The sequence below is a fragment of the Benincasa hispida genome, chromosome 12, assembly GCF_027475165.1.
Source record: "Benincasa hispida cultivar pf3 chromosome 12, pf3_genome.v1.1, whole genome shotgun sequence".
Taxonomy (NCBI): domain Eukaryota; kingdom Viridiplantae; phylum Streptophyta; class Magnoliopsida; order Cucurbitales; family Cucurbitaceae; genus Benincasa; species Benincasa hispida.
In genome coordinates, this window is record NC_143489.1 from 67,984,028 (window position 1) to 68,012,023 (window position 27,996).

At 37.6% G+C, this 27,996-nt stretch overlaps 1 protein-coding gene and 1 long non-coding RNA gene across 2 annotated transcripts; one reads left to right on the top strand and one right to left on the bottom strand.

The window, feature by feature from the left end:
- Window positions 1–135: 135 nt before the first annotated feature.
- Window positions 136–27,996, top strand: LOC120068192 (uncharacterized). The gene is made up of 3 exons (XR_016525209.1): window positions 136–582; window positions 16,368–16,459; window positions 27,553–27,996. It is a non-coding gene; the product is annotated as an uncharacterized LOC120068192 (long non-coding RNA).
- On the bottom strand, window positions 855–4,422 carry LOC120068189 (putative receptor-like protein kinase At5g18500). Its single transcript, XM_039019897.2, has 7 exons — window positions 2,690–4,422; window positions 2,441–2,545; window positions 2,243–2,365; window positions 1,991–2,161; window positions 1,771–1,900; window positions 1,464–1,676; window positions 855–1,375 (listed from the first exon to the last, which is right to left on the bottom strand). Exons 1-7 carry the CDS (start codon window positions 3,304–3,306, stop codon window positions 1,292–1,294), a joined length of 1,443 nt encoding a protein of 480 aa, XP_038875825.1. The 5' UTR covers window positions 3,307–4,422; the 3' UTR covers window positions 855–1,291.

Sequence of the window (27,996 nt, forward strand, 5' to 3'; positions counted from 1 at the left end):
GGTGAAAATTTAAAGACTAAAAAGATAACTATCATAAATTTTGGGACGAAATGAAAACAAGATCACAATTTTAAGGAGCAAAATGTACGTGTGTATATATATATATTTTAAATTTAAATTTAACCTCTTTTCTATTGTGCCGTCTTTCCTTTTTGAAGTGGAAACTCGTAGATTTCCTCCCACTGGCTATGGCTCAGTAAAAGTGAGATGATCCATGTCCACATTTGGTTTGTAAGGGGAACCCTCCGAACAACAACAATGGCGGTCCAAGCTCTCATTTGGATCTCGCCATTACTGTTGTTGAATGTTCCTCCACATCGTTGAGTACCATCGTCCACATCGCACACTGCCAGTAACTCAATTTCTTCCTCACAAACCTAACTCTGTTTTTCTGCTGCGTTGCTCTTTAGGTTAAATCTATGCCAAAAGCAATTCCCCTGTCTTCTGTTCGTTCCTGTTCTGTTATTTTATTTCTCGTAAGTGAATCGATAGGTAGCGATAGCGGATTCGCGCCACTAGCGGAACAAGAAAAGGATGCTCCTCTCTTGATATTGATCCGTCTAACTTCTTCAAGGTTGTCAGGTTAGAGAAAATGCGGTTAAAGCAATATTGATTTTATATATTACATCATCTCTCTTTTCGCTTTTGTCATTCTATTTACTACGTTTATGTCTAGTCCCGAATATTACAACGAGAAAAGTAAATGGTTTAGAGAGAAATTTATTTTTAAATTTCATTCGATTGAATCCTAAGTGGACTTGATACTGAGTATTTGAAATTCATGCACCTTCTAAGTTCTAACATTGGGATTTAATGATTACAAAAGACTGAATCATTGAGACTCAATCATTATGTTTCAAGAATTCAAAGCCCAGATGGCCAGATCATTATATTGCAAAAAAGAAATGTATTAAAGAAAACATTAAAGAGCCCAAGTATGAAGACTAGTAATGTGATCTAACTTAGACTATACTACATCTGAAAATTTTTTTTAGTATTGATCCTCATGAACATTAACCATTCAATACCCGAATGGTAAAGTGAGGAGATAATGCCGCCCCAACGAAAAAAAAAAGTTACAAAAGCTTTGGACCTGTTTCAAGGCCACCAATGCAAAGATGGAACTGTACATTAAAACAATGATATGGAGCACCACCATATCATTTCTCTTCCCTGCTCACTCTACTGGAGTGACCAACCTCCGCAGAGAATTTGGAAATGTGAAACTTACATGCTTCTTTTTTATGGATCTATTCTTTCTTTCATATTTGAAAGTCTCATTGTCTGTATCTTATCTTTGTCGTCTGGGTCCTCTCTCATGTTTTTCAGCTTCCTTTTTGGTCGTTATAGCATGGCCCTTTCTGGGTCTCCGGTCCTGTAAATTATGATGAAATATGAATGAGTTGAGGTTAAGTGGTTAACTAACGCTGCTAAAGAATTAATATTTTGAGAATGAAAGCAACCTGTCGAGGAATTGGATATTCTTCAGACTCGAGCATTCGGGAAACTTGGCTCATCTTAGGCCTTTTATCAGCATCTGGATCCACACACCTCAAAGCAGTCAAAAGAACTCGCTTCAGTTCACTAATTGATGGCTTTCTCTCTATATTTGGATCTACCACCTCTTCTGACCGTTTGCTTCCTACCATCATCTTTAGCCAATCCACCAAATTTACCTGCAACCAAATTCCAAATTCCAGAGTTTGTTTGCAAACCATTTCACATTATCCAAACATGTAAAACTAAACTATCTGTACTGCCAGTAAATACCTCATGTGTTGGGCGACCATAATCAACAGGGTCTCTTCCAGTAATTGCTTCCAAAAGTACCACTCCAAAACTATAAACATCACTCTTCTCATTTAGAAGCCCAGATTTGGCATATTCTGGTGCCACATATCTATGATGAGAAGAAAACATAATATTTTATCCCCCAAACATAATGTGGAAGCAGCAGCAGCGAATTAAGAGTAGATGTTTGTTTACTCACCCAAACGTACCCATAACTCTGGTGGTAATGTGACTCTTCCCAGCACCGAGTAATTTGGCCAGCCCAAAGTCTGATAGCTTTGCATTAAACTCATCATCAATCAATATGTTGCTTGCCTTGATATCTCGATGCACGATTTTTGGCTCGATTGCTTCATGCAAATATGCCAGCCTGAAAAAACATTAGAGATTGGAATCCTGAGTGCAATGGAGAAAAGAGAGCCAAATGACCAAATGAAGGTTGTAGACTCACGCCTTAGCAGTACCAAGGAGAATTTTGATTCTTGCTTCCCAAGTGAGATATCCATGTTCACATAGAGCTCCGTGAAGCCACTGCTCTAGATTTCCATTATCCACATACTCATATACTAGTATCCTGAAAATATCTACCATTTAGTATACAACAATCAAAGCTACCTAGTAAAGGAACAATCAAATGCAGTAGCAATACCTGTGGGTTCCTTCAATGCAGTATCCCAGCAGCCGAACTAAGTTCTTATGCCGCACATGCCCAAATGCTTCTACTTCCACTCTGAATTCCCTTTCTGCTTGTCCTCTACACAAGTTAAACCCCACATTACATTTACGAGTTATACTTATAGCCAATCTTTGTATGAAAGCTCGGTTTCTTATCACAAGAGTTACAGCCAATCAATAACATACTCAGAAAATACAATATTAGTTAATGGAACAAACTTACAAACTTAAAAGCTTTTTGACAGCCACAGGTGTCCCATTGATAAGATGGCCTCGATAAACAACTCCATATCCTCCCTCCCCAATTATATTATCGTTTGAAAAATGCATGGTTGCAAGTTCCAGGTCTCTTAAGGTGAACCAGTGACCCCATCCCAGTTGTGAGAATTCTGGGAGACCAGCAAGTGGTGAAGGATCCGGTGGTATTGAATCTGAGGGTCTATGCAAAACACTTGCTTCCTTGCTTCCTTCTCCAGAGCCAATAGCATATATCTCTGTGTGATCAACTGAGCCTGATACGCTGTAATCATATGCCTTGTTTGAATATAGAAGAACTTTTTCTGATTCCGTGTCGAATCCGTCTTGGGGGAGGGAGCCATGTTGGATTGGTGTAACTTGATCCACTCCAATCTCCTTGATTTCCTTAGATGCAATGGAAATACGGTTTAGGGGAAGCATGCGACTTACCCTTCTGGACTTTCTCCGTGAAGTAACACATATTGATAACACCACAAGAACAATTACAATAGCCACCCCCACTAGAATTCCAGTAAACACCCATACCTTCATACCAAAAACAAATGTCTTTTTGGAAAGTGTTGTGTTTAGATCAGGCGCCATTTCTTAGGACTATGTGGCTACTGCGACGTATATAGCGATGCGCTTCTACTCGTCGTTAATACTTTTAGTGGAGGTTTTTGGCTTTTAGCAATACGTTTTACGCGTCACTGAAAATGAATTTTCTTGTAGTGTAAGTTGTACTTGCAGCCAAGTGAATGCTTCCAGTCAATGTCGCAGACTCTGTTACTGGATGAGTCGAAAAATGAAAACAATGTATGTAGTTTCTGGACTTCCTCTCCCCAGATGAACCGACATTTAGTGCAGCCAAGTAAAAAAACTCCCAATGTAGAAGGCTGAGAATTGTTGATGGAAATCCTGCCTAAGCTTAGATTCTAGGCTTTCTCCTTAGATTAAAGGAGTTAAGAGAAAGGGAGAAGAAGAAAATGGAATGGTGGTGGGATAGAATGGAGTTTTCAGTAGTAGGTAATCAGGAAGGAGGGAGGAGAGAGGGAAATTGAGCTATGTCTTTGCCTTGGTTTTTACATTACACTCAGAGAGAGAGAGAGAGAGAGAGAGAGAGAGTGGCATCAAATCAAACACAACATCTTCCCACCTTCCTTTCATTGCTGTATCTTCAAATTTGTTTCTCTCTCTCTTTTTAATTATATTTTTTTGGATAGAGAAAATCTATCAGTTCGGAAGATGGCAGACAATGGCAGCAGAACAAATTAGAATCGGTTTGGTTTAAAGTCCTGTTCTATATTAGAATTTGTTTTCATTCTGATGGTTAAATATCTACGTATTCAATACAAATTCAAAGTAGATTTCTATTTTAAATCATAATATCAAATAAGTTGGCCTAAGATTTAGGCTATAAATTGCAAAAAATACAGTATTAACTTTGTCCATGGTCAAAAAAGGGGGAAAAGTACAAATCTTGCTCGTTAGTTAATTTAATTTAATTTAATTTTTGAGGAGGCTCTCTATCTTGTTCATATTTTTTTTGTAAAATCCTTAGAGAGGAGAAAATAGTTGTCCATGATCTCGTAGCTTTGGTATTTGGGTCTTTTTATTTTGGGGAGATTTCTTTCCTCCCTATGTTTTATCCCCCATCCTCAGGAAGGAATGTTGTTTGGCCGTTAGGTTGGGTTGAGTTTTATAAATTTATGTCTAAAAAAAAAAGGAGAAAATACATTGTAGTTATTAAGTTTTGAATTTATTTCTATTTGGTCACTTAAAATTTTAAAAGGTTAAACATTTAATAAATAATTTAGGTTGAATATAAAGATTTGAGGAGAGTGATAAATTTATGTTTTAAATGAAAGGGTAAGTGATGAATTTAGAAAGCAGAGGAAGAAAGGGATGGGTATTTATGTAGAGTTTGAAAGATGAAGAAAGCAAAAGATTAATAATAGTAAAAGGAAGGAAAGGGCGTGGGTTGGAGGCTGAAAAGACGGGGCAGCAGCGTGAAATTGCCCATTTACTTACCCAATTCTTTCTCAATGGCTTATTAGAAGGAGACTACATAACAATAGAAAAAAAGCTCTTTTTTGAAATGGAACCAAAATATTAAGTAATATTATTTTAAATGATAAAATCGTCAAAAATATTTATAAAATAATAGTAAAATATCACAGTTTGTTTTCTATCTATATCACTATTTATGTCTAATCATAATACAGACACAAATAGTAGTCTATTACGGTCTATTACATATGAATTGTGATATTTTGATATATTTATAAACATTTTGGTTCATTTTTTTTATACTTGAACAAAGTTCAAATATTAATATATTTTTTAAAATTATTATTATTAGTCTGCTTCCATAAAAGTAAAGTATCACCGTCCTTGCTGCCTACTTTTGTTCTGTTAGGATTAGGATGGATTTATGCCTGCTGCTTGCCTTCCTTAATCATTTAATTAGTCTGTTTATAATTGGACTGGGGCATTCTTCATTAATTAATGCCATATTTAAATACACTATTTTGGTCCTTTTAACTTTAATTATTTTTTTTAAGAACAAAACAACTAAAGAAAACTTAAAAAGTCACGTCCCTAGGACAACAACTAATTGTTTTGGGCATTTCTGTATATATATTTTGTCTAATATCTACTTGTCACATGCATATCTCTAATATGTAAGACTTGAAATCATGTTCACATGTTAGTATACATTCCAAATTTATTTCATCAATTATTAGAAACAAAGTGTCAACTTTAGCATAACTTGATTAGTATAAACTTGATTATTACTCTTAAAGTTTGGGGTACAATCTCCCACCCTACATGTTGTAGAAGAAAAAAAAAGGTTAGAAACAAGTCTAGTGTATATATATTAAGTTATTAGATTATGATCAGGTTGTCGTATAAATTCATCATCAAAACTACAATAGATAGTTCTAATGGTCAATAAGTATCATGTAAGCCATACAAAACTTGAAGGGAACAAGCTCATTTTTTTTCCCTTTAAGGAAGAACAAGTTTAAGTTGTGATGGCTAAAGCCACTTATTTGAAATTTTTTAAAATAATTTTTGAACTACTCTAAAATATCATTTTTTTTTCAAAAACTTCATTATTTAAGAACTTAACCCCGAATTATAATATTAACCAAAGGTAATAGGGTCAAGTTATATTGAACACTTGAATTAAAATAATGTATATAGATATACACTTCATGGAACGTGAGTATAGATAGATAAAGGTCAAGCTATGTTGAACACTTGAATTAAAATAATGTATATAGATACACACTTCACGGAACACAAGTATAGATAGATAAAGTATATATTCGGTCTAGGTATGTATTTGTTGTACTTTTGGAAGAAAAATTGCATACTTAGCCGGTATTTGGCAAGAATCTTTCACCCATAGTTTTGTTAGACAGAGGCGGAAGTAGAAGGATAATAGGGATTTTGTTCTGTTTTTTGTTGCCTCCATCATTGAGCTGCGTCTTGTCGGTAGCCTACAACCACAACCTTGGGTTGTTTGTTTATTACGTGGCTTTGGATTTTACCATTCATCAACAAACACACGGTCAATCTAACGGCGATAAAAGCCTTTACTTAATTAAAGGTTTTGATCTTTGCCATTTATGAAGAGGACAAGGAAACTGTTGGAATTTTGTTGGATACTTTTCCTTTGCTTGAACTATGAATCTATGATATACCTTAATAATCCTTTTCCCCCCCTCTTGTAATGATTACAAGTAAAAGATTTAAAATATATTTTTGGTCCTAAGATCTTAGGTTTCCATTAGATTCTTAAGTTTCAAAATATTACACTTTTAGTTCTTTAGTCTTGAGCTTGATTCCAATTTAGTCTCTAAATTCCAAAATACTATAATTTTACATTTGATTTTTGAGTTTTGTTTCAATTTGGATCCTGGGCTTCAAAACTTATGCTTTTAACTTTTAATTTTTCACTATATACTCACTTTTAGTCATTGTCGCTATTGTTTATGAATTAATTTAAAATAATTTTGAAATGAAAATTTAAAATCATGATGAAAAATAGTGAAACTTAATTAACTATAATTCTTTTAAATTCATTAATAGACATTAAAATTAAAGATAGAAAATTAGTATTAAGTGAAAGTTTGAGGTTAAAAGCATAAGTCTTGAAAGCTAGAGATCAAATTGAAAGAAAACTCAAATCTCAAGGTAAAATTGTAACATTTTGAACTAGGATTAAGTTGAAACAAAGTTCACATTTTGAAACCTAGAAGTCAAATAAAAATTAGACCCAAAATCTAGGGATAAAAAATCTATATTTTTTTTGGGAATTAGAGTGTGTGGCGGAATTTGAGGTTTCATTCTGAAAAAATGACAAAACCACCTAGGAATAAGAATTATGGCAACCTATGTGACATGCACATGACCACAATTTTCTAAATCCTTGATTTGCCCTTGTCTTGTTCGAAGATGTTGTTGATGACAAATTTATATTTGAAATATCCATATATTATTAAACCTTATTTTATCCATATATTTTATTCAAATTTCTATATTGTTTTCATAATTGTATACATACATTTTTAATGAATTAGTTGTATATTTCTCACATTTTTAATAAATTAGTTGTATATGTTATTTTTTTTTATACTATTTTAACATTTTGGAAAAAGAAATATCACTTCCTAAAAAATGGTTATGCATTAATTGCACAAGAATTCTTGCTTATTGTCATAACTTTTGTTACTTAAAGGTTTTATCGGTTTAGGTTTTTTTGTGATTTCTTTAACAATCTACTGTTTTTGTTATAACTTTACATGATTTGATTTAAAATAAACTAATTTCTTCCTCATTTTTCCCTAAGTTGAAATTTAAATTTATTTTTAATATAAAAATTAGGTTTTGATAACTATTCTATGAATTGATTTAAAATAGACTAATCTCTACCTCATTTTTGTCCCTTAATTATTCAAATTGGCTATTTGTTTCGATTTGATTTAACCACTTTTTGAAAATATTCCGAATTAATCGATATTTAATTTGTTTATCACCATTTGAATTTGAATTTATAATACATCTTTTTTTAGTTTTTATATTATTTTATTCATTTTTTATTATTCTAAATTCGGATTATTTTTTTTTTTATTTTAATTAGGATTTTACAGAATATTTTATACATATTATCATCTAATAAACTGTATAATATTTACATTTGATCATTTTTTATATTTTTTAGTTACCTTTTATTCATTATCATCTTATTATATTATTACATCAGTTTGTCTTTTTGACAAACAAATAAATATTCACTTTTGTAATCTTATTGTTTTTACTATGCCTCCTCAGTGAGTTAAGCTTTTTTCATAGGTTTAAGTTTGTGTGGTTGATGAAGTTATAAATACAGTGTATTTGTTGACGCTTATGAAAATGGAATTATGAATACAGTGTAATTATAAATAAACGAACTCCCTTCTTGTCCGAATTATATTTGAATTTATATTAAACTTATGGTTTTTTCTCTCCAATTTATATTTAAATTTATTTTTTATTATCAAATTTGATTTTATCTAACTAACTTTTGATTTATTTATATGTTTGTTACAAATTCAATTGTATCTAACTATTTTTTTTTAAAAATTATTTTATACATATTGTTATCAAATTAATTTGATTTTTTTTCTCTTTATATTTTTGATATTTTCAATTTTTCATATACAAACATGTAAAAATGACTTGTTGAACCTAAAAAGAAACATATAAATGAGAATTAAATTTTAAATGTTTGAAACATGTGGGTGTGTTGTTGAATGAGAAATTTTGGACCAATCACAAGTTGTCACGTCATTTACTAAATTAATGACGAAATTCCAAATCACTAAATTTGGGCTCAATAAGGAGTTGACATTTGTCTCGAATTGAAGTTGAAGACAATTTTTGATGATGCTACATGGTTTTATCATGATCGTTGAATTAAGATTAATTTGGCCCAATTTGATATTATTATTTGGGTCAAAGTCCAACTAAGCCTAAAAATAGATTGAATTTGACCTCAAATGTCAAACAGGCCTAAATCCAATTAATTGGGTTCAAAGGCTGGACTTAAAGGCCAGACCCATGGATCAACCAAGCCTAAGCCCACCTGTGAACTCTATAAATGAAGAAGCTCTCCTCATTTGGAAGGATTAGCAATTCTGCATTCTAAAGAGCTGAATTCTCTACAATCAGAAGACTCTTTGACTCATGAAACTGACTACACTTGAAGACTGAAGTCATTTGGAGATACAAACATTCTGAAGACTGAAGTCCTTTGAAGATATAAGCATTCTGACCATGCTTAAAGATTGAAGTCCTTTGAAGATACAAACATTCTTCCAAGACTCGAAGCTTAAGAACATCCACACGCCCCATTTCTAAACATTTACGCACTCAACCAAAAGAAAATCAGAGGATCAAGTACTAGAGATCGAACCACATCGTATTAAATTAACATCAACATCAACACTAACTTAAGTTCAAGTCCACGAGACAAGTTTCTCCAGAAGTCTCGTGCAAACACTGACAATCCAAGAAGATCAACAAACCTAAAGGTCGATCGTCCCAGAATATCATCAAGTCCAAAGATCGATCATCTAAGAAGATAAACAAGCCCAAAGGCTGATCGTCCAAGAAGATCAACAAGCCCAAAGGCTGATCGTCCAAGAAGATCAACAAGCCCAAAGGCTGATCGTCCAAGAAGATCAACAAGCCCAAAGGCCGATCATCCAAGAAGATCAACCAGCTTAAAGACTATAGTTTATTTTGAAAGCATCAAAATATTATGTATTAGAGATTGTATTCACTTTTCACAAAATTAATACAAATACAAAGTTCAAGTTCCACGAAATAAATTTCTATTGAAATCACGTGCAAACAAATTGACACGTCCGGTGGGACCTCTCTACCTCTCATCTCTTTCTCGTCATCCAAGTCGACAAATCTACAAATGGAACCAAAGAAAGCTTCATCTAAAGCTACCGTCGCAAGCAACACTTGCATAAACTTTGTCACCACAGAAAAAATCTGGGACCAGTTGATGGAATCTTCTAAAGGCGAGATCGCCATAAGAGAAAATCCTTTGTTCGACAACCATGCTTCTGCTACTGATCTATCAAAGAAAGAATCACATTTTGATGTAGTGTCTGTCATGATAACTGGCGTAACGACTAAGTTGACCATGACAGAGATGGAGATAAAGATAAATCTCCTGATGAAAGCGGTAGAAGAGCAAGATCATGAAATCGCTGCTTTAAGAGATGAAATACAGGCTCGAGAAACTGCTGAGTCGAGTTAATCTCCAGCTACGAAAGCCAATGACAAAGGAAAGACTGTCTTGCAGGAAGACCAGCCGCAACAATCTACCTCTGTCGCCATCGTGTCAATTCAACAGCTACAGGATATGATTACAAACTCCATAAGGGCTCAGTATGGAGGACCATCACAGTCCTCCTTTATGTACTCCAAGCCGTACACCAAGAGAATCAACAACCTGAGAATGCTAGTTGGGTATCAACCTCCAAAGTTCCAGCAGTTCGATGGAAAAGACAATCCAAAACAATATGTTGTACACTTCATTGAAACCTGCGAAAATGCAGGAACCAGAGGAGACCAGCTAGTCAAGCAGTTCGTCCGTACCTTGAAAAGAAATGCTTTCAATTGGTATACTGATTTGGAGTCAGAAGTGATTGATAGTTGGGAATAGCTAGAAAGTGAGTTCTTGAACCGCTTCTACAATACAAGGTGCATTGTTAGCATGATGGAGCTGATGAATACCAAATAGTGGAAGGGAGAGACAGTCATCGATTACATCAACCAATGGAGAGCTTTGAGTCTGGATTGGAAAGATAGACTCACTGAATTATCTGTAGTAGAGATGTGCACTCAAGGCATGCATTGGGAGCTTTTATACATCCTACAAGGGATAAAACCTCGTACGTTTGAGGATTTGGCAACACATGCTCATGATATGGAGTTAAGCATCGCCAACAGGGGAACTAAAGATTTCCTAGCCCTTAAAGGGAGAAAATACAAGAATGAATCCAAGGGCACTGAAAAGATCGTGAATAGTGCCACAAAAAAATCTATGGTCGTTCATGTGACCCTGCTGAAATTTTCCTCCAAAGGAAAACAAACAAAGTTTGAAAGAAGGCACAATAAGTGCGAGAAGCGTCGTCTAACCCTTAAAGAAAGACAAGAGAAGGTTTATCCATTCTTTAACTTTGATGTGGCAGATATGTTGGAGCAACTGCTAGAGAAGCAACTTATTCAGATACTGGAATGCAAACGGTCGGAACAAGTAGGAAAAGTAGATGATCCTAACTACTACAAGTATCATTGGGTCGTTAGTCACCCAATTGAAAGGTGCTCTATGCTGAAGGAACGAATTTTGAAGTTGGCTTGTGAAAAGAAGGTTGAGCTAGATTTGGATAAAATAGCTCAGACAAATCACACTACAGTAGCGGCGACTTCAAGTATTCCACACTGCCTGTGTTCCATGCTCAAAGACAAAGCCTAATCCAGTTCGTTGAAGATGACAACGAAGGTTGGATAGTTGTGACTCATCGAAAAAGAAGACAACCAAACTCCACCTAAAAAAAGTCGCGTTCCTATCGAAGCTATAGAAGAAGGAATAAGACTTATAAAAAGAAAGGCAAAAAGATGACATGGAAGCCTAAGCCTGCTAAGATAGAAGACAAGGACTTTCTTCAATTCCGACGGTCGACAACTTTGGCAAAATTTCTCCCAATAAGCTTTCTCAATAATCATCCAGAAAAAGTATCAGAAGTTATTGCATGTCACATTGTCGGCATAGTGGAAGTTGATAACAATCATATAACTGTCGAAGAAGTCAACGACTCAGAAGAATTGAAGCAAAGAACTTCTGTCTTCGATCGTATTAAGCCTTCAAGTGCTCGATCTTCAGTCTTTCAAAGATTGAATATGGCCACGGTAGGAGAAGAAGACCAGTGTCTAACAACTATTTCTACTCGAACTTCAGCCTTTAAAAGGCTAAGAATATCTACATCAAAGAAAGATCGACCTTCAGCATCTGCTTTTGATCGTCTCAAGACAACAAGCGATCGACATTAAGGAAGGATGAAAATCTTAAAGGCGACGCCATTCCATGAAGAAAACAATAGTGAAAAGATTCACAATCGTGTCCCTTCACACATGAAGAGGAAATTTTATGTTGACATAAGTACAAAAGATTCCTTGATAGTGAAGCCAAAACTCATCATATTGACGAATCCTACAAATGAAGAGGATGATCAAAACCATGATGAAATAAGAGCTTCTGAAGTTTAAATGAAGAAGCTCCTCATCGCAAGAGCCTAAACTGCATGATGTCCTGGTCTGCATGAGCTTAAAATGTGAACGCCTCCCCCCTCCCCCCCCCCCCCCCCCAAAAAAAAAAAAAAAAAAAAAAATCTTTGTACGAACTATGTTACCGACTTGATCCCTATTATTATAAAGGGTACGTAGGCAACTTAAAGAAATTTAAGTTCAGTTGTGCATACAAAAAAAAAATCTTTTTGAACTACATTATGACTTGATCCCTATCATTATGAAGGGTATGTAGGCAGCTTGAAAGAAACTGCAAGTTCCATCCAGTTAAAAAAAAACTTGAATAACATCATGATTTGATCCCTTTCTTTAAAGGTACGAAGGAAACTTATAGAAATTTAAGTTTAGTCCATCAGAAAAGGGTACCACAATCGCCTAAGTATGATACTACAAGACTGATGTTGATCATCCCCGTTAAAGAATGACACTCCAGATTGAAGATGTTCATCCCTATTGGGGGAAACACAATAAATTGAAGATGTTCATCCCTCGTAAGGAGCCAACACAGTAAATAAAAGGCACACACTTGGAATGCGCTTCGCTTCCTCTTTAAAATCAAACTTAAATGCTCCTCCATCTTCAAGTTCAGAGGCTTCGTCGATGCTCTTCAATCTTCAAGTTCAGAGGCTTCATTGATGCTCCTCCATCTTCAAGTTTAGAGGCTTCATCGATGGTTCATCTTCATGCTCAAGCCTGGAGGCTTTGCAATGCCATCTTCATGCTCAAAGTTGCGAAGTTGAGCTCAATGTGAAGATTCATCGATGCTTCGTCAAACTCAAGTGCGGAGGATTCGCCGATGTTTCAAGCTCAAATGCGCAGGATTCACCGATTCTTCAAGCTCAAGTGCAGAGGATTCGCCGATGCTTCGTCAAACTCAAATGCGGAGGATTTTTTGATGCTTTGTGCAACTTAAACGCGAAGGTCTCGTCGATGCTTCTCCATCTTCAAGTTCAGAGGCTCCATCGATGCTGTTCCATCTTTAAGTTCAAGATTGGTGTGCGTGACCCCACTTCCATCTTCAAGTTCAAAGTTGGTGTGCATGGCTCCACTCCGTCTTCAAGTGTAAGGTCGGTGTGCATAGCTCGGCTCCATCTTCAATGACTCGGTCTACAAAATCATGCACAAATTCGCTTTGTCTCCAAAGTCTGGCGTGGTTCGCTTCATCTCCAAACTGATGACGCGACTTCACTTCATCTTCAAAATCGTGGTGTGGCTTCGCTTCATCTCCAAACTGATGGCGCAACTTCACTTCATCTAAAAAATGTTTGCGCAGTTTCGCTTTATCTCCAAAGTCTGGTGTGGTGCGCTTCATCTCCAAAGTTGTGGCGTGGCTTCACTTCATCTCCAAACTAATGGCGCGGCTTCGCTTCATCTCTAAAGTCGCGGTACAGTTTTGTTTCCTTTCAAAATGTTGGTGCGGCTTCGCTTCATCTCCAAAGTCGTGGCGTGGTTTCGTTTCGTCTCCAAACTGGTGACGCGGCTTCACTCCATCTCCAAAGTCGTGGTGTAGTTTCGTTTCCTCTCCAAAATGTTGGTATAACTTCACTCATTCTCTAAAATGTTGGTGTAGCTTCGCTTCCTCTCCAAAAATGTGGGTGTGGTTTCACCTCATATGCGAGATCAAGTTTGGTTTGCCTAGCTCTACCTCATATGCGAGGAAAACTCTAGTCCGTCTGGCTCTGCCTTATATGCAAGATCGACTCTAGCCAACCTGACTCCGCTAAAAAACTTGATGGAATATTCTTCTCATCTTCAAAATTTGATGGCATATCCGCCTCATCTTCAATACTTGATGACATATTTCCCTTATCCTCAAATTTTGATCAAGGAGTAACATAATAAGGCAGATTTTTATGGGATCCTCCCTAGGGTGATCGAATGGGAGAGTTATAAGCCTTTGCGGGGCCCCTCCCATGACGATTAGGATGCAAGAGTAGGCAAGATGAGGCAAACCTTTTCGGGATCCGCCTTAGAGTGATCGAATGGGAGAGTTATAAGCCTTTGTGGGGCCCCTCCCACAACGATCAGGATGTGCGAATGGTGCTACAAGGTAGACCTTTTCGGTATCCTCCCTAGGGTGATTGAATGGGAGAGTTGTAAGCCTTGGCGGGGCCCCTCCCATGACGATCAGGATGCACGAACGGCGCTACAAGACAGACTTTATCGGGATCTGATGCGTTGTTTTATGAGGTGAAAATATGGAATGAAATGCGGTGATAGAATTGCGTTGAGCAACAAGTTTTCTCAGTGGAATCCAAGTATAAACTCCACTGAGTTTTCTGGTAAGTCCAGGGTCAAACTCAGGGACTTGGGAAAACAATATACAGTGATAATTTTTCACGAAAACTTTGCGGTAACCAGTAACTCAAATAGTTGTTTGGTGTTGTTGGTTGCGGTAATGAAATATTAAATGCGGCAGATTTGAGAAAAGTTTGATTATGTGATAGATGCAATGAGTATGCGGAGGAACGGGTTGAGGAGGTCTTTAGCTAACGTTTCTTGGGAATGCATTAGACTATGCGATCATGCTACACTCATGCAACAACAAATCATTTTCCAATGCAAATGCGGTGCTCCTAAGTTTAGGACGCATGTGTTGAATGCAAAAATGTCCATAGAGCTTATTCCTAAGTCTCTACTCTTTTCCTATGAAATGATGCAAGATGCACACAAAGACAAGATGACAACACACAATCATATCCTATCTCTAGGATGTATGCGATGCGTTAATAGCAAACAATGCTTATTCCTAAGCTCCTATCTCTTGATTATGCGTTCTAATCTGACTCTCCCGAGCCTAGATTCTAACCTGACTTTTCCAAGCCTAGATCCTGTCCTTAGACTACCCTCCCGAATATCTCTAATGGACGAATGAAGCATACATAAAGATAATTGCATAGAATGAAGATCCCCAGTTATGCTAGCTAAATGCTTCTCAACCCATTCAACAGATTTAACTACTCATGCACAATAAACAAAGAGTGAACAATTATAGAGAAGTAAATTCCATTTCTATAAATGAGTTTGAATACAAAATAACAATGGAAGATAAAGGTAGAAAGCCTGGTAGCAATCCCTTGCTGCCCAAGGCTTTTACACTGGCAACTCTATTCGGTTCAAAAGATATTCTTGCTTCCGCAGGAGCTGGCCCTCTCTCTGATCTTGATGCTTCCGGCATTCTCTCAAGCTCACTAGAACAATCTATCGACACAACCTTCTTCTCTCACTTGCGCCTTAAAAGAAAAGGAAATCTAAGAACAAAGCTACTCTAACCATGGCAAAATTCTCTAACTCTTCAAACTTGCTGAACCCCTTTTCTAAAGGATGCTTTCGGTATTTATAGAGCCTCGGGGTGAAAGGCGACTTCTCTCTTATGGTTTCACAGATGGGATGACTTTGATTCTCTGACTGATGCGCCGAATATTTTTCACTGAAAAACTGAGTGTACTTGTTATCGTTAGTGGCTTGTTAACTTAATTCGGATTCGATCGTCATCAGTTTTCTGTCCCATTGTGATTAATTATGCCTTTTACCCAGATGCGCCCACCAAGTTGCACCTGCTCTATGCGGCAATCCTTCTTGAGCAGATGTTTGTGAACACAAATTACCACAAAGTCTTGCGGTAATGCTGCACTCGACCGTTGATTTCTTGTGATCGCGCTTTTCGCCTTGCGTCAATGTATATTCTACATAAAAATACAACAATTAACTGTTTCTATGCGATGAATGCATGCGACCACAATGTTATGAACTTAATGTTTTTTGGATGCAATCTAACATATTTTATCAATGCAAACCTTCATTGTTTAATAACTTAGCACTGTAATAACGTGCATTTCTGCCCGTTATCACACCCCCAAATTTAAACAATGCGTGTCTTCAAGCATAAGCTAAAGATTTCCTTTAGAAAGTCGACAACAAATCTCTTTTCCTAAATTTCTCAAAGATACTTCATTCAAATCCTATACACCAAAATTTCCTTAATTCTTATTCAAGTCTCCTCTTAAAATATTTCTAAGACCTAGGGATCGCAAGCTTATCCTTCAAAAGGACTTTACTAGATTCCAGGATATCACATGATTTATTTAAAAAAAAACTTTTTCACTAGGGTGTTAAATGATTTTTATCCTTGCATATTTTTTACATTATTATTTTTTTTTCTTTTCTGACCTTACGCTGATCCAAGTGTCTCGCCTTTGTTTTGGCTTGTCCTTATGTGTGTTATGCGGACATCTAACTACGAGCAATGCGCTCTTTCTCAGACTAAACTCATACCTTTTTGGCAGCGGAGTTGCAGTCATTTATTTATGCGTTGATCCTGGCGACTTACTTTCATTTTGGCTTGCCCCCACGTGTGTTATGTGACATCCAACTACGAGTAAGTGCCCTTCACAAGTTTAGTTGATAATGGAATTGTTATTCTCAAAATTTTCTTCTTCCTTTTTTTTTCGTGAAGCTAAAAATAGCTAGGTCGAAAATAAATACCTTAGCCCCAAATTTAAAATACGGCAATGTCCCCATTGCTAAAAGATTGAAAGAAGTCATGCGATGTTCTTAGAAAATTTCGTAAAGAGAGTTTGTAAGAAAGCAAGCTGACCACTAATTTCTAGAAATATTTCATGAGGTGACTTTTTTAAGATTAAGTTGACTCTAGCATATATGAAAAAAAAATAGAAGCATGTGTTTCATCATTGAAATCATAATTGACAAAGAGACAGCATGCGGTGGCTTACTAAATGTATCCATGTTAAATGATTGCGGTAATCAAAGAGGATGCGATGATAAAACTTTCAAAATTAAAATGCGATGCGATAGTGCAAAATTTGAAATAAAGTTAAGGAAGAATAAACCCCCAAATTTGCATTGTCGCCCGCGTTGTTTGTTGACGTATCCTGCTTTGCGGCGATCTTCTTCTTTTGGATTGCGGTGACGAAGTGAAATTTCGTTTGCAAAGAAACATCGAGAGGGTCAAATGATAAAAAAAGTTAACAAATTTTTTCTCGCCATTTTTTTTAGAGAAGTAATGAAAAAGATATGCCATAATAGGTAATAACAAGATTTGATGCAGAATGATACTTGAAGCGTCATAATAAAGAGAGTTCATGAATTATAAATAAGCAAAAGGATACTCCCGAAGACTTGCGCCCCAGATGATGTTACATGCCAGCGCAGAGGCTACTCCATTTTCCTCTATTTCGGGCTTCTCAGGTCTACAGAAGTCTTTTCTCGCTGAAAATTACCCCCACAATATGCCTTAACTCGTTGCCCATTAACCTTAAATGTACGGCTTCCATCCTCGGTAATCAGCTCTACCGCACTGTGCTGGAATATTTCTTTAATGATGAAGGGTCCGGACCAGCACGACCTTAACTTGCCAGGAAAGAGCCATGGCCGTGAATTAAAGAGCAAGACCTTTTGTCCCACATGGAGATTTTTACCGCATAGCCTGCTGTCATGACACCGTTTTGCTCATTCTTTGTATATTTTGGTATTTTCATATGCTTGCGTTCTCCACTCATCAAGTTTGACCAGTTGTAGATTTCTTACATCCCCTGTTGCTTTTAAATCAAAGTTAAGCTTCTTCACCGCACACAGCGTCTTATGCTCCGGCTCCAATGGCAAATAACATGCTTTACCAAATACCAACGCATACGGAGACATGCCTATCGGTGTTTTATAAGCAATTCGGTATGTCCACAACGCATCGTCTAATTTTGTTGCCCAATCTTTTCGCGAAGGCTTTACCACCTTCTTCAGTATCAACTTAATTTCTCGATTGGACACTTCAGCCTGACCATTTTTCTGTGGATGGTATGTGGTGGCCACTTTGTGGAGGATATTATATTTCAGCAGCAGATTCTTGACAAGTGGGAGCCTTCATCACTTATTATGGCACGTGGAGTGCCAAAACGCGTGAAAATATTTTTCTTCAAGAATTTGGAGACTACCGTCGCATCACTTACGACGCATGCTATTGCTTCTACCCATTTGGACACATAGTCGACGGCTAGCAGAACATACTTGTGACCATTCGAAGGTGGGAATGGTCCCATGAAATCAATGCCCCAAACATCGAATAACTCTAGTTCTAGAATGATATTCATGGGCATCGCATGTTTCCATGAAATTTTACCCGTGCGTTGGCACCAATTACACTTCATTGCGTAGTCTCTAGCATCCTTAAATAATGTTGGCCAATAGAACCCACTTTGTAAGACTTTTGCTACAGTGCGCTGCCCTCCAAAGTGTCCACTATATTGTGAATCATGACATTGCGATAATATGCGTTGATGAGCAGCCTCTGGTGCACATAGTCGCATAACCTGGTCAGACCCCCTCTTATACAAATTCGGCTCATCCCAATAATAATATATGCATTTATGTTTGATCTTCATCTGTTGGTGGTAGGTATAATCTTCAGGAAATTGCTCGCACACCAGATAGTTGACTATGTCAGCATACCATGGTAATTCTTCGATCTGAAACAACTGCTTATCTGGAAACACTGCGCTCACCTCTGACTCCTTGCGATCAACCTCAGGATTCTCCAATCTGGATAAATGATCCGCAACTTGGTTCTCCGTTCCTTTGCGATCAACTATTTCCATATCGAATTCTTGAAGGAGGAGAACCCATCTAATTAGCCTCGGCTTTGCGTCCTTTTTTCTCATTAGATATTTTATCGCCGAGTGGTCAGTATGGATGAGCACTTTTATTCTCAGCAGATATGCTCTGAACTTTTCTAACGCAAATATTAACGCAAACAGCTCTTTTTCTGTGGTGGTGAAGTTAGTTTAAGCAGGATTTAATGTCTTACTTGCATATGCGATGGGATGCAAGATTGTTTTTCTCTTCTATGCTAGTACGGCTCCCGTCGCATACCCGCTTGCATCGCACATTATTTCAAAAGGAAGTGTCCAATCTGGCGTGAGCAAAATGTGTGTAGTCGTTAATAGTTCTTTAAAATCATGAATGCGTTGGGGAAATTATCATCAAAGTCAAATTTCCTATCAGCTTCCAATAACGGACTCAACGGTCTTGCTATTTTTAAAAAATCCTTGACAAAACGTCTGTAGAATCCGACATGCCCGAAGAAACTCCTTACAGCCTTTACATTTGTTGGAGGTGGGAGTTTTTCAATTGTTTCTATTTTTGCTTTATCCACATCCAACCCATCCCGAGATACCTTGTGCCCCAGCACAATGCTTTCTTTTACCATAAAATGGCATTTTTCCCAGTTAAGTATGAGATTCGTCTCCTCACATCTTTTCAGTATCTTCTTTGGGTTGGCAAGACAAACTTCGCATGTGTGCCCATAGACAGTGAAGTAGTCCATGAAGATTTCAACAGAGTCCTCAAGATATTCTGAAAAGATGGCCATCATGCACCTTTGGAATGTGCTCGGCACATTGCAGAGGTCGAACGACATGCGGCAAAAAGCAAAATTTCCATATGGGTAGGTGAATGTGGTCTTGTCCTAATCTTCTAGAGCAATCATAATCTTGTTATACCTGGCATACCCATCTAGAAAGCAGTAGAAGTCATTTCCGGCTAGACGATCTAGCATTTGGTCAATGAACGATAGAGGGAAATGATCTTTCTTCATTCCCGCATTCAACTTGCGGTAGTCCATGCAAATACGCCACCCGGTGATGGTTCTTTGTGGTATCAGCTCATTATTTTCGTTTGGGACTACTGTCATGCCACCCTTTTTTGGCACGCACTGCACGGTGTTGACCCACGTGCTGTCTGCTATCAGATAAATAATGCCCGAATCTAACCACTTGATGATCTCCTTTTTAACGACCTCTTTCATCGTAGGGTTGAGTTTGCGCTGATGTTTGATCGATGCCTTGTGGTTTTCTTCAAGACGAATTTGGTGCATACAGTATGCGGGGCTAATTCCTCGAATGTCTGCAAGCGTCTAGCCAATCGCCCGCACATGTTTCCTATGAATGCTCATCAACACATTCTCCTGGTCTTCATTAAGCTTAGAGGAAATAATGACTGGCAACTTTTCATTCTGCCCAAAAAATGCATACTTTAGGTCATTCTGAAGGGTCTTCAATTCCATTATTGGTGGTTTTACTAAGGACGGTTGCGTTGTTTTTCTTTCTTTCTTTCTTTTTTTTTCCGTTGGCTCTTCTTCTTGGGTTGCGATCATCTCTTCTTCCTTGTTTGTTTTTTCTATGATCGCATTACATGTTGCAATGGATGCGCTTGCATCCTCATCTTCATTTTCATTGTCTGGTCTTTCTTCTTCATTCAAACTCTGGTCATCATCAGATTCATTCAGGTCTTCGTCGTCAGGAAACTTCATGGCACGGATGATGTTGAACTTGAGCTTCTGTCCATTTATGTTCAAAGTGATCTCTCCTTCGTGCACATCAATCTGGGCACGACCTGTTGATAAAAATGGTCGCCCCAGGATGATGGGCACATCTTTGTCGGCTTCGTAATCTAAGATGATTTAGTCTGCTGGTAATATAATTTTGTCAATGGTAATTAGCACGTCCTTCACCTCCCCTTCTGGATGCACCAGAGATCTGTTTGCAAGTTGGAGAGTCACGGTTGTGGGCGCAAATTGCCCCACATTCAGCTGCTTAAAGATCGACAGAGGCATCAAATTGATGCTGGTTCTAAGGTTACACAATGTTTGCTCGATGTACAGTCCTTCAAGGGAGCAAGGTATAGTAAATCTCCCAGGATCGCTCATCTTCGGTGGAATTATTGATTTCGAACTCTATGTTAAAGCCACTATGGAAAACTTACTAGTGCCCCTTTTCTTAGTTACTATAACCTTCAGAAACTTCGTGTATGCAAGCATCTTCTTAATCGCTTCACTGGACGGACTATTAATATGTAATTGTTTTAACATAGTCACGAAGCGTTGGTATTGTACCTCGTCATTCTTTTTCTTTCCGAGTCTCTGCAGGAAAGATGGTAACTGTACTCTCACGGTCCCATTCTCTATTGGCTTTGAGGTGGATGCAACTTCTGGCTCTATCACTTCTTTTTCCCCTTATTCTTCTTGAGTCATCACAATCTCAGGTTCCAACGCAATGGGAGCCGTCCGGCTAGGCTCCTTCCTTTCTCCCTCCACAGTTTTTCCACTCCGCAATGTCACGACTTGACATTGCTCTTTACCTGATCCCTCCGGGTTCCATGGGAGTTCCGTTGAACTCGACAGGGCCCCTTGTGGTCTGTTCTTTAGCTCACTCGCAATCTGGCCCATATGTAATTCTAGATTGCGGATGGACGTCGCCTGGCTCTGAAGCACAGTTTCGTTTTTCTTGATATACTGCTTCCGCAAGCTTTCAAAGGAGGAAGTTTGCAATGGTTGCGAGCTACTGGCTTGACTGCTCGTCTGACCGTTATTTCGTGGGAAGAATCCAAGTGGCCCTTCTTTTTGCGCCACATATGCTGCTGATTCTTCCATGCAAAGTTGGGTGGTTTCTCCACCCGGAGTTGTAGGTGTTAGAGAATGGATTATTTTTCACAAAGTAAATAGACTGTGAGTTCTGTGGGCTTTCTTTCATTGCGTGTCCGTCACCGCAAGTCGCACACCTTGCAGTGTTCTGATTAATTGCGTTTACTTGCCCATTTTGCGGTGTTGGGCTGTTGATCGCGATTCCTTGAATCAGGTTCATCATTGCGGTCATCTGATTCTGTAGTGAAGCAATAGCACCATTGTTTGCGTCGTTATCCTTGATTCTCAGTCTCTGATCGCTCTCTCTCCAATTCTCGTGATTTTTAAAGATGCGATCCAAGATGTTTTTAGCCTCGTCATACGTTTTGTCTAGCAGACCACCAGCGGCTGCCGCATTGGCAGCGGTCTGCGAAGTAGGATTTAAACCATGATAAAAGATTTCCATTTGAAGGAAGTCTGGCAATCCGTTGTATGGACAGTCCCGGATCAACCTTTTAAACCTCGCTCAGGCATCGCTGAGCGATTCGTCCATGTCTTGTTCAAAATTGATTATTAGTTTCCTTCATTTAGCATTCTCAGTAGGTGGGAAATATTTCTTCATAAACTTCTCTACGACCTGTTCCAATGAAGTGATCTCTCCTAGCTCGAGGGAATATACCCATTTTCTTTTCTGATCACACAGAGAAAATGGAAACAAAGTTAGTCGAACTTCTTCGGCAGAGATGTTCGAGAACACAAAAGTGTTGCAGATTTCTATAAAGCTACGGAGGTGGGCGTGCGGGTCCTTGCCATGTTGTCCTCCGAATTGTCCTGCAGTCTGGATCATCTACAGCATCGTCGGTTTCATTTCGAATCGACTTCCATTAAGGGTAGACCTTATGATTTCTGGCGAGAAATCATAGAGGTTTGGCGATGCATAGTCTCTAATGGGCCCATTACGATCGTTTGCCAGTAGAATTGGATTCGCCATGACGTTGTTTTCGTTTGGTGCTCCGTTTTCAGGCTACTCCGCCATATTTTCTTTATTTGGTTGTTGTTGTTGGCGGCTACTTCTTAGTCTCCGTCTGAACGCCCAATCTCCAAGTCGTAATTCGCCAGAGATTGAGAGTTTGCAAAGAAATTAGAAAAATTACCGTTAGCACACTGATTTGCCAAAGTCCCCGGCAACGGCGCCAAAAACTTGATGCATTGTTTTATAAGGTAAAAATATGTAATGAAATACGGTGATGGAATTGCGTTGAGAAACAAGTTTTCTTAGTGGAATCTAAGTATAAACCCCTTTGAGTTTCTTGGTAAGTCCAGGGTTGAACTTAGGGACTTGGAAAAATAATATGCGGTGATAATTTTTCACGAAAACTTTGTGGTAACCAGTAACTCAAATAGTTGTTTAGTGTTGTTGGTTGCGGTAATGAAATAAATAAATGCGGCGAATTTGAGAAAAGTTTGATTATGTGATAGATGCAATGAGTATGTGGAGGAACAGGTTGAGAAGGTCTTTAGCTAGCGTTTCCTGGGAATGCGTCAGACTATGCGATCGTGTTACACTCATGCAATAGCAAATCATTTTCCAATGCAAATGCGGTGCTCCTAAGTCTAGGATGCATGTGTTGAATGCAAAAGTGTCCATAGAGCTTATTTCTAAGTCTCTTCTTTTCCTATGCGATGATGCAAGATGTACATAAAAACAAGGTGATAGCACACAATCATATCCTATCTCTAGGATGCATGCGATGCGTTAATAGTAAACAGTGCTTATTTCTAAGCTCCTATCTCTTGATGATGCATTCTAATCTGACTCTTCCGAGTCTAGATTCTAACCTGATTTTTCCAAGCCTAGATCCTGTCCTTAGACTACCCTCTCGAGTATCTCTAATGGACGAATGAAGCATACATAATACAAGATAATCACATAGAATGAAGATCCTCAGTTATGCTAGCTAAGTGCTCCTCAACCCATTCAACAGATTTAGCTACTCATGCATAATAAACAGAGAGTGAAAAAATACAGAGAAGTAAATTCCATTTCTATAAATGAGTTTGAATACAAAATAACAATAGAAGAAAAAGGTAAAGAGCCTGGTAGCAATCCCTTGCTACCCAAGGCTTTTACACTGGTAACTTTATTCGGTTCAAAAGATATTCCTGCTTCTACAGGAGCTGGCCCTCTCTCTGATCTTGATGCTTCCGGCACTCTCCCAAGCTCACTGAGCGATCTATCGGCACAACCTTTTTCTCTCGCTTCCGCCTTAAAATAAAAGAAAATCTAAGAACAAAGCTACTCTAACTATGGAAAAATTCTCTAACTCTCCGAACCTACTGAACTTCTTTTCTGAAGGATGCCTTCGGTATTTATAGAGCCTCGGGGTGAAAGGCGGCTTCTCTCTTATGATTGCACAGATGAGATGACTTTAATTCTCTGACTGATACGCCGATTATTTGTCACTGAAAAGCTGAGTGTACTTGTTATCGTTAGCGGCTTATCAAAATAATTCGAATTCGACCGTCATCAGCTTTCTGTCCCATCGTGATTAATTATGCCTTTCACCCAGATGCACCCACCAAGTTGCGCTGGCTCTATGCAACAATCCTTCTTGAGTAGATGTTTGCGAGCACAAATCACCGCAAAACCTTACGGTAATACTACGCTCGACCGTTGATTTCTTGTGATCGCACTTTTCGCCTTGCGTCAATGCATATTATGCATAAAAATACAACAATTAACTTTTTTTATGCGATGAACGCATGCGACTGCAATGTTATGAACTTAATGCTTTTTGGACGCAATCTAACATATTTTATCAATGTAAACCTTCATTGTTTAATAACTATGCACTGTTATAACGTGCATTTCTACTCATTATTAGGATCCTCCCTAAGGTGATCGAATGGGAAAGTTGTAAGCCTTTGCGGGGCCCTTCCCACAACGATCAGGATGTGCGAACGGTGTTACAATGTAGACCTTTTCAGAATCCTCCCTAGGGTGATCGAATGGGAGAGTTGTAAGCCTTTGTGAGGCCCCTCCCACAACGATCATGATATGCGAACGTTGTTACAAGATAGACCTTTTCGGGATCCTCCTTAGGGTGTTCGCATGGGAGAGCTGTAAGCCTTGGCGGGGCCCCTCTAATGACGATTAGGATGCACGAACGAAGCTGCAAGGTAGTCGGTGATCGAAGGAGGGGGTTATAAGCCTTTGCGAGTCCCCCATGACGATCAGGATGCACGAACGGTGCTACAAGGAAGACCTTATCAGGATAAGGTGATCGCATGGGAGAGTCGTAAACCTTGGCGGGGCCCTTCCCATGACGATCATGATATACGAACGGTGCTACAAAGTAGACATTTTCGAGATCCTCCCTAGGGTGATCGCATGAGAGAGTTGTAAACTTTGGCGGGGCCCCTACCATGACGATTATGATGCACGAACGGCGCTGCAAGGTAGTCGGTGATCGAATGAGGGGCTCATAAGCCTTTATGGGTTTCCCATGATGATCAGGAAGCACGAACACGGGCATGAACAAGGATACAATAGATAGACCATGCCAAGGTCGTCCTTATGTGCACCAAAGACGGGTTGGTGAGATTAAAAAAAATTGTTTTGTTGTGCTCCTTTGGTTGCACTGTAACTCCTACAAAAAAATAGTAAGGGGGTGAGTTAGTAAAATATATATATATATATATATATATATATATAAATCTTCTGAAAAAAAAAAAGAAATAAAAAAACATGTGAAAAAAAAAGTGTTGGAAAAAAAAGGGAAGGAAAAAGAAAGAAAGAAAAAAACATTGAAAGAAAGAAGAGGAAAATGAGAAAAAGGAAAGATTTAGAAGAAGAGGAAAATGAGATAAAGGAAAGATTAGAAGAAGAGGAGGAGAGGATAATGAAGGGGTTGATTCCTAGGTTCCATAACAAATTAGCTAATCTAGATCAAATAAAGATTTGATTCAAAATATTAGATTTTTTTATTAGATTTCCTAATTTGATTATATCCTAATTTCAAATTAAATTAAACAAATTCTCTATCTAATTTGATTTTATTAGATTTTTTCCTTAAATTTACCTTCAATTAAGATTTGGACATAATCCAAATTTTATTCAAAATCAAATTTAAATTATGGATAAAATCACAAATTAAAATTTGGCCATATTCCAAATTTTATTCAAAATTAAAATTTTCAACATTGAGATTAAATTGTAAATAAAATCTCAAATTAAAATTTGGACATATTCCAAATTTTATCCAAAAATCCAAATCATCTACTTTTATCCTCAAGCCAAATTTAGGATAAAATTTCGAATTAAAATTTAAGCATATTTCAAATTTTATCCCAAATCTAAATCACCAATTCAAGCCAAATTATTAAGGATAAAATCTCAAATTAAAATTTTGACATATTCCAAAATTTTACCTCAAATTCAAGCTAAACTTATGTGCTAAATTCATAGTTTGACTACACATCAATTGAGGTCAAATTCAAGAACAAATATATTTGGATTTTAATTCCAACTTTATATTTTTTGAGATTTATTCACCCATATATGTGCATAAATCTCGAAAGGGGCATTTGTTGAATGAAAAATTTTGGACCAATCACAAGTTGTCATCATTTACTAAATTAATGACGAAATTTCAAATCATTAAATTTGAGCTCAATTAGGAGTGGACATTTGTCTTGAATTGAAGTCGAAGACAATTTTCGATGACGCCACGTGGTTTTATCATGGCCGTTGAAATTTGGCTCCATTTGATATTATTATTTGGGTCAAAGTCCAACTAAGCCCAAAAATAGGTTGAATTTAACCCCCAAATGTCAAATCAAGCCTAAATTCGATTAATTGGGCCCAAAGGCCAGACCCATTGATCAACCAAGCCCAAGTCTACCTGTGAACTCTATAAATAGAGAAGCTCTCCTCATTTGGAGGGGTCAACAATTCTGCATTCTAGAGAGCTTAGAGGGAATTCTCTACAATCGGAAGACTCCTTGACTCATGAAGCTGACCACACTTGAATACTGAAGTCTTTTAAAGATACAAACATTCTTCCAAGACTCGAAGCTTAAGAACATCCACACGCCCTACTTCTAAACATCAAGCGTACACATTCAACCGAGAGAATCAAAAGATCAAGTACTAGAAATTGAACCACATCGCATCAAATTAACATCAACATCAATACCAACTTATGTTCAAGTCCACGAAATAAGTTTCTCTAGAAGCCTTGTGCAAACACTGATCATTCAAGAAGATCAACAAACCTAAAGGTCGATCGTCCCAGAATATCATCAAGCCCAAAGGTCGATCATCCAAGAAGATAAACAAGCCCAAAGGCCGATCGTCTAAGAAGATCAATAAGCCCAAAGGCCGATCGTCTAAGAAGATAAACAAGCCCAAAGGCCGATCGTGCAAAAAGATCAAAAAGCCCAAAGGCCGATCGTCCAAGAAGATCAACAAACCTAAAGGCCGATCGTCCAAGAAGATCAACAAGCCCAAAGGCCGATCATCCAAGAAGATCAACAAGCCAAAGGCCAATCATTCAAGAAGATCAACCAGCTTAAAGACTATAGTTTATTTTAAAAGCATCAAAATATTATGTACTCACTTTCCACAAAATTAATACAAATACAAAATTCAAGTTCCACGAAATAAATTTCTCTTGAAATCTCATGCGAACATGTGTATATATATTTTTTTTCAGTTTATTATTAATATTAATAATAACAATATTATTAGTATTCTTATTATTATTATCATAATTGTTATTATTTATTAAAAGAAGATAACAAAAAACCCTAAATCTCATTTTCTTCATCTTCTTCACTTAGCCATCCCAAAAATCTCATTTTCTCCTTTGCAATCTCATGTCTTCGATCGTTGGTTTTGATCGTTGGTTCAACAACTCTTTCTTGAATTTTATCATCTTGGCTAGCTTTTAACGACCACCCTCACCAGGTTGTCGATCTTTTTTCACTTGCACACATATTTTCTGCTTTTGTTTATACTTTAAACTTCATTTTCAACAATGACGTTCTGGGATTGATAGTGTTTAAAGTTGGCTTTCAAGATCCAATGAGCAAAATAGTCACAGGAAATGAAGATGATGTGACTCCCTACAACTGGTTTGGTGTCAAAAGCAATCATACTTCCAATGGTCACATCGTCATAAAGTTGCAATTCCTTCACATATTCATTTGCCAACAACTTTACTGGTAAAATCAACTTTGCTCTTTCTCATCTTGGAGGAAGTCCATTGTTGTATACATCCATAAGTTTCTAATGATCCTCATGGACTGCTCGTCATCTTCCCTTGCATAAAAGATCATATTGGATGATTTTTAATTTTGCTTCTGGAATGTTTAGATCTATGTATTTGTGGTTCTGGAATGTCTAAGTAGGCTGTATTTTTCGTATTCCTATTATTTTGGAAGGAGTGTATCTCTACATTTTTATTTGTACTTAATTATGTTATTTTAGAATAGTTTTGTCA

What these genes read in the sequence shown, in the direction of transcription:
- LOC120068189 (XM_039019897.2), bottom strand. Translation starts at nt 3,306, where the DNA reads ATGGCGCCTGATCTAAACACAACACTTTCCAAAAAGACATTTGTTTTT. An exon ending in TGCATTGAAGGAACCCACAG is followed by an intron (nt 2,366 to 2,440) that starts GTATTGCTACTG and finishes AGATATTTTCAG; the next exon opens with GATACTAGTATATGAGTATG. An exon ending in AGAGTTATGGGTACGTTTGG is followed by an intron (nt 1,901 to 1,990) that starts GTGAGTAAACAA and finishes TTCTCATCATAG; the next exon opens with ATATGTGGCACCAGAATATG.